A 7500-nucleotide genomic window follows, 5' to 3' on the forward strand; every position below is an offset into this window, starting at 1 on the left:
ATAAATAAGATGCGTGAACGCAGGAAGCGAACGCAGCTGTTGTGGCAGTCTGACACACACACACACACACACACACACACACAGAGCTTTTTTTCCCCTCTTTTTTGTTAGTCTACCAAAAGTAGACATGGGCAAATGGACCAATCAGGGGCTACGTACGGGAGGTGTCTGCATTTTGGACGTCCAGTGTGAGATGTTGTCATGTGCACATTACCCACAATGCCTTGCTGCTGAGCACTGTGACAGGTAGACGTTTATTATGTGACATCTGGACGAGAATTCATTAACACCGTGCGCACGCAGACACGCACGCAGACAGACACACAGACACGCACGCAGACAGACACACACACACACACACACCCATAATAATACAAAGCATACAATAAGAACAGGCGTGATCACATGATCAATCACTGCTGATGAGACAGACAGACAGACAGACAGACAGACAGAGAGATACAAACAGATAGAGAGAGAGATACAAACAGAGACAGAGAGAGACAGACAGACAGACAGACAGACAGACAGACAGACAGACAGACAGACAGACAGACAGACAGACAGACAGACAGACAGAGAGAGAGAGATACAGACAGATAGAGAGAGAGATACAAACAGAGACAGAGAGAGACAGACAGACAGACAGACAGACAGACAGACAGACAGAGAGAGAGAGATACAGACAGAGAGATAGATATTATGATCACATCAGTTGAAGACAGACAGACAGACAGACAGACAGACAGACAGACAGACAGCCAGCCAGACAGCCAGACAGACAGATCCATGGCTACATCCACGTAGCGTCGCTTTGATGATCACACATAAAGAAGGCTGTATTTATGATAGCCTATAGTATACTGTACAAGTACTGCATCTACAAGATGGTATTTCATAATAATAATAATAATGATGATACAATAGGCTGTATTATAGCCTATTAGTCCATCCTAGAAGATGAACAGCGTGCCGATATATAGCATGTGTAGGATGGAGTATGTGTATAGATATTAATCATTATAGGCCTATTATGGCTAAACACCTGCCATACAATAATAGACTGTTACAAAATAACAGGCTAATAATTTAAAACGCGCACATACACACGCGCGCACATACACACGCACGCACACACACACACACACACACACGCACCAGTGAGTGTCTCTTTCTTACCCAGGCCAGCAGTCTCAGCACGGTGCGCGGGTGTGTGAAGAACGCCACCGGGTCGAACGGCGTGTGGCTGCCGGCCTTGGCGGCGCCGAACACCGCAGGGCCGTTCATGACGACCCGCCGATGCTCCGGGGTCCTTTGTGGAGGAGGATGGTCAGTGAATACACAGCCTAGAGAGGCTAGTCTCTATGCTAACACACACGCACACAATGCACTGTGCACGCGCGCGCACACACACACACACACACACGTCACACACACACTGCAGAATCTGTTGTTCAGGTGGTGATGATGACGGTGGTGATGGTGATGAAGCTGCCACAGCGCCCTCCAGTGGTGAAGGAATGCATACCTTTTTATTTTATTTTACTTGCGTTCTTTTATTATTAGCCTATTATTCTATATATAGCCCATTTCGCTCATCTTAAAAGCTACATCTTCATATAAACCAGCTGTATATTTTCCTCTTTTATTTTTTTCATTCAGGCCATGCAAGGATTCCCACATTAACATACATATAATTTGGCCGTGGTAAAAATCAAGTATTACATTTACTTTGAGTAAAAGTGAATTAAAATTTGCTGTCAAAATCAACGCTAGTGCTATACGGGACCCCCCCTCAAAAAATAGATATACCGGAAATAGAAAATAACGTCACAAAATGACACGCTGCGAGCTTGTAGATCTGCTATTTTCGTATAAATACTGTTATTGATCTTAACATATTTTACTCCTTTTTTACTACACAGACCCAATTACTATAGCAATGATTACTGTCACAATATAGAGCTATTTAACACAGTTACTGAACACACACTATAGCAATGATTACTGTCACAATATAGAGCTATTTAACACTGTCACTGAACACACACTCTATAGCAATGATTACTGTCACACTATAGAGTTGTAATATCTTGTTTTAATCAAACAATGACATGCAGCTGTGTTGATCGATGCAGGGAGGATAATTATGATGACGTTGTTTGTTAATAAATATGATGACTCATCGTGCTGTAATGAAATGCAGACTTCATTAAGGTAAATTACACGTGAATGATGCAGCAATCAGCTCAGTGTAGAGCGAGCACGCACGCACGCACGCACACACAAAGCTACTGTAGCCGACTATTATTGATAACAATTCCCAATTCTAATCCCTGCATAATGTCTCTCTCTCTCTCTCTCTGTTTGTATCTCTCTCTCTCTCTCTCTCTCTCTCTCTCTCAGAGCTCGTCCTTGGTGGTGTTGTTCTTCATCTTCTCCTCTTCCTCCTTCATGGCTTCAATGTACTTCCTCCTGTCTTCCTCCTCCTGAAGACAGACAGACAGACAGACAGACAGACAGGTATCAGACACTCTCCTATAACATCTATGTAAACAACACGCTACATAAATATAATTCTGTACATTAGAAACTACAGGACGGCAAGTTATCAGCCCGTCAACAGTGACGTCATGTATTTGGGGGGGGGTCATTTTAACCATGTCCTGACCTTTTTCGTCTTAGTTTTAGTCATCTAATAGAAGAGTGACGATATAGAGGGGGCAGAAACCGAGCGCTGTTCATGCAGCCTACAGAGAGGGACAAAATGGAGTTGGAAATACATTGTTTTCAACGAGGGCGGCGCAAATGAGCTATTTTAAGCATGTGTGCAACATGACAAACTGTTTTAAAGTATCGTACAGTAACAACTAAAGTCTCTGTAATGTTTATGTTGTACTATTACTATAAAACAATCTAAAATAAAGGGATTTAAGATCATTTAAGCTGGGCTGTTGCCGCCTGGGTCCAATGCATGTCTGCCTACTTCCGGTCCAGGACTTGTCCCAGTTGGTTGTCCCCCATTCTCAATAGAAGTCTATGTAGAAGGAGAGCCTCCATTGGACTGAAGCCAATAGAAGTCTATATAGGAGAGCCTCCATTGGACTGAAGCCAATAGGAGTCTATGTAGGAGAGCCTCCATTGGACTGAAGCCAATAGGAGTCTATGTAGGAGAGCCTCCATTGGACTGAAGCCAATAGAAGTCTATGTAGGAGAGCCTCCATTGGACTGAAGCCAATAGAAGTATATGTAGGAGAGCCTCCATTGGACTGAAGCCAATAGAAGTCTATGTAGGAGAGCCTCCATTGGACTGAAGCCAATAGAAGTCTATGCAGGAGAGCCTCCATTGGACTGAAGCCAATAGAAGTCTATGTAGGAGAGCCTCCATTGGACTGAAGCCAATAGAAGTCTATGTAGGAGAGCCTCCATTGGACTGAAGCCAATAGAAGTCTATGTAGGAGAGCCTCCATTGGGCTGAAGCCAATAGAAGTCTATGTAGGAGAGCCTCCATTGGACTGAAGCCAATAGAAGTCTATGTAGGAGAGCCTCCATTGGACTGAAGCCAATAGAAGTCTATGCAGGAGAGCCTCCATTGGACTGAAGCCAATAGAAGTCTATGTAGGAGAGCCTCCATTGGACTGAAGCCAATAGAAGTCTATGTAGGAGAGCCTCCATTGGACTGAAGCCAATAGAAGTCTATGTAGGAGAGCCTCCATTGGACTGAAGCCCCGTGAAGTGAACACAGTTTGCGTAACTCTGTCTATACCTAAGGCTCTGGTTGCGACCCAGTGCGACCCAGCTAGCAACACGATGCTAATGTAAGTAGCATTATGACTTGATCGATCGAATGCCACTATAAAAGCGCAATTGCCGTAGTAGGGCTATGCCAATGGCGTTAAGGGTAGCAGCATTACATAACAGGCTTCAATGGCGCGACGTGGGTTAATATAACATTCTAGAGATGTCCCGATACTGTATCGGTATCGTAAAAGTATCGGATCACTCCTTATTTGGTCATATCGGGTCATATCTGTATCGGTGAATATGCCCGTCTAACCAGCGATCCCACAAAAAAAGGGTAGTCGACGATATCTTTCGTCTTGGTTTCAGTCGAGGAAAACAAGGATACCTTCACTCGGTCCTTCTAAAACAAGGATACCTTCACTCGGTCCTTCTAAAACAAGGATACCTTCACTCGGTCCTTCTAAAACAAGGATACCTTCACTCGGTCCTTCTTGGCTTTCTTCATCTCTTTCTCTACAAACTTCATCAGGTCTTTCACGTTCCTTTTACCGGTGTAGAGCACCACCTGGTGGACACGGACACACACACATTAACAACCAGTGCTGTCCAAAACACAGGCCCGCGTTTAGGTTTAGGTTTAGGTTTATTTATTTAGCACATAGTATTATGAAAAATAGACAATAACAAATACAATGCAAGGAAAGGAAGAAGCCAGCTGGCTTTCCTGTATGGAAGAGGTCATTGATTAAGCAGATTAAAAGTTCATTAAGAACAATATAAAAGACTACAAGTTGTGCAATAAATAAATATAATATAATAATAATAATAATGAATAATAATGTTGGAAAGAGGCGGGGCTTAATGTTTTACCCTCTCAGAGTAGAGAGCAGGGAAGAGGCGGAGTGACGGGTAGCGGTCTTGCATCATCAGGTCGATGTCATTGGCCGAGGCGTCGATGCGAGCGATGACCACTTCCTCTCTGTCCTGATAGGCAGAGGCTAGCTCCTCCCACAGCGGGAACAACCCCCGAGACTCCTTACTGTAGGGGAGGTCTGAAATACACACACACACACACGCACGCACGCACGCACGCACGCACGCACGCACGCACGCACGCACGCACGCACGCACGCACGCACGCACGCACGGGGAGAGGGTGTCATTTCTTCCAGGTTATATTTTGCACATAATTATGTGAAATGTGTCGTCTGCATTCTAACTATTAGCATAGCACTAGGAGAACGGACAAGGCACTCGCACACGCACACACACACACAGTCACACACACACACACACACACACACACACACACACACACACAGTCACACACACACACACACACACACACACACACACACACACACAATGTGGCCCTCAGGTTAATATCAGAATACTGATATATTATTGTTTTCAGCTGTTATAATTTCAAACATGCAAACATGTGGCCACTATAGTGTCCCTCTGGAGTGAGTGTGGAACTATAGTGGCCCTCTGGAGTGAGTGTGGAACTATAGTGGCCCTCTGGAGTGAGTGTGGAACTATAGTGGCCCTCTGGAGTGAGTGTGGAACTATAGTGGCCCTCTGGAGTGAGTATGGAACTATAGTGGCCCTCTGGAGTGAGTGTGGAACTATAGTGGCCCTCTGGAGTGAGTGTGGAACTATAGTGGCTTACTGGAGTGAGTGTGGAACTATAGTGGCCCTCTGGAGTGAGTGTGGAACTATAGTGGCCCTCTGGAGTGAGTGTGGAACTATAGTGGCCCTCTGGAGTGAGTGTGGAAATATAGTGGCCCCTCTGGGGTGAGTGTTGGAACTATAGTGGCCCTCTGGAGTGAGTGTGGAACTATAGTGGCCCTCTGGAGTGAGTGTGGAACTATAGTGGCCCTCTGGAGTGAGTGTGGAACTACAGTGGGCCTCTGGAGTGAGTGTTGGAACTATAGTGGCCCTCTGGAGTGAGTGTGGAACTATAGTGTCCCTCTGGAGTGAGTGTTGGAACTATAGTGGCCCTCTGGAGTGAGTGTGGAACTATAGTGGCCCTCTGGAGTGAGTGTGGAACTATAGTGGCCCTCTGGAGTGAGTGTGGAACTATAGTGGTCCTCTGGAGTGAGTGTGGAACTATAGTGGCCCTCTGGAGTGAGTGTGGAACTATAGAGGCCCTCTGGAGTGAGTGTTGGAACTATAGTGGCCCTCTGGAGTGAGTGTGGAACTATAGTGGCCCTCTGGAGTAAGTGTGGAACTATAGTGGCCCTCTGGAGTGAGTGTGGAACTATAGTGGCCCTCTGGAGTGAGTGTGGAACTATAGTGGCCCTCTGGAGTGAGTGTGGAACTATAGTGGCCCTCTGGAGTGAGTGTGGAACTATAGTGGCCCACTGGAGTGAGTGTGGAACTATAGTGGCCCACTGGGGTGAGTGTGGAACTATAGTGGCCCACTGGAGTGAGTGTGGAACTATAGTGGCCCTCTGGAGTGAGTGTGGAACTATATTGGCCCTCTGGAGTGAGTGTGGAACTATAGTGGCCCACTGGAGTGAGTGTGGAACTATAGTGGCCCTCTGGAGTGAGTGTGGAACTATAGTGGCCTCTGGAGTGAGTGTGGAACTATAGTGGCCCTCTGGAGTGAGTGTGGAACTATAGTGTCCCACTGGAGTGAGTGTGGAACTATAGTGGCCCTCTGGAGTGAGTGTGGAACTATAGTGGCCCTCTGGAGTGAGTGTGGAACTATAGTGGCCCTCTGGAGTGAGTGTGGAACTATAGTGGCCCTCTAAAGTGAGTGTGGAAATATAGTGGCCCCTCTGGGGTGAGTGTTGGAACTATAGTGGCCCTCTGGATTGAGTGTGGAACTATAGTGGCCCTCTGGATTGAGTGTGGAACTACAGTGGCCCTCTGGAGTGAGTGTTGGAACTATAGTGGCCCTCTGGAGTGAGTGTGGAACTATAGTGTCCCTCTGGAGTGAGTGTTGGAACTATAGAGGCCCTCTGGAGTGAGTGTGGAACTATAGTGGCCCACTGGAGTGAGTGTGGAACTATAGTGGCCCACTGGAGTGAGTGTGGAACTATAGTGGCCCTCTGGAGTGAGTGTGGAACTATATTGGCCCTCTGGAGTGAGTGTGGAACTATAGTGGCCCACTGGAGTGAGTGTGGAACTATAGTGGCCCTCTGGAGTGAGTGTGGAACTATAGTGGCCTCTGGAGTGAGTGTGGAACTATAGTGGCCCTCTGGAGTGAGTGTGGAACTATAGTGTCCCACTGGAGTGAGTGTGGAACTATAGTGGCCCTCTGGAGTGAGTGTGGAACTATAGTGGCCCTCTGGAGTGAGTGTGGAACTATAGTGGCCCTCTGGAGTGAGTGTGGAACTATAGTGGCCCTCTAAAGTGAGTGTGGAAATATAGTGGCCCCTCTGGGGTGAGTGTTGGAACTATAGTGGCCCTCTGGATTGAGTGTGGAACTATAGTGGCCCTCTGGATTGAGTGTGGAACTACAGTGGCCCTCTGGAGTGAGTGTTGGAACTATAGTGGCCCTCTGGAGTGAGTGTGGAACTATAGTGTCCCTCTGGAGTGAGTGTTGGAACTATAGTGGCCCTCTGGAGTGAGTGTGGAACTATAGTGGCCCTCTGGAGTGAGTGTGGAACTATAGTGGCCCTCTGGAGTGAGTGTGGAACTATAGTGGCCCTTATCCTGAGTGAGTGTCAGGATAAGGTGTAAGACGTACAGAATAATACGAACACGGTCTTGTTGGGGTTAAAGGAGAACTTCTCCATGTTCGAT

At 46.7% G+C, this 7500-nt stretch overlaps 2 protein-coding genes across 2 annotated transcripts in view; both read right to left on the minus strand.

Moving 5' to 3' along the window:
• LOC308312425 (synaptogyrin-3-like) overlaps nt 1-1287 on the minus strand; it is a gene marked incomplete at both ends in the record, with an annotated part of 4215 nt that extends 2928 nt beyond the window's left edge. The window contains one exon of the mRNA XM_080759031.1: nt 1180-1287. Within this exon, the coding sequence (XP_080615157.1) occupies nt 1180-1287 (108 nt within the window). The remainder of the gene's footprint in view (nt 1-1179) is intronic.
• An 816-nt stretch (nt 1288-2103) lies between these two features.
• LOC308312426 (protein disulfide-isomerase) overlaps nt 2104-7500 on the minus strand; it is a gene marked incomplete at its 5' end in the record, with an annotated part of 12869 nt that continues 7472 nt past the window's right edge. Inside the window, 4 exons of the mRNA XM_080759032.1 lie at nt 2104-2489; nt 4220-4309; nt 4615-4796; nt 7445-7500. The exon at nt 7445-7500 is cut by the window's right edge and continues 65 nt beyond it. Of these exons, the coding sequence (XP_080615158.1) occupies nt 2403-2489; nt 4220-4309; nt 4615-4796; nt 7445-7500 (415 nt within the window). The 3' untranslated portion in view covers nt 2104-2402. The remainder of the gene's footprint in view (nt 2490-4219; nt 4310-4614; nt 4797-7444) is intronic.

Source organism: Protomyctophum bolini (assembly GCF_963924005.1).
Source record: "Protomyctophum bolini genome assembly, chromosome: 3".
NCBI classification, from domain to species: domain Eukaryota; kingdom Metazoa; phylum Chordata; class Actinopteri; order Myctophiformes; family Myctophidae; genus Protomyctophum; species Protomyctophum bolini.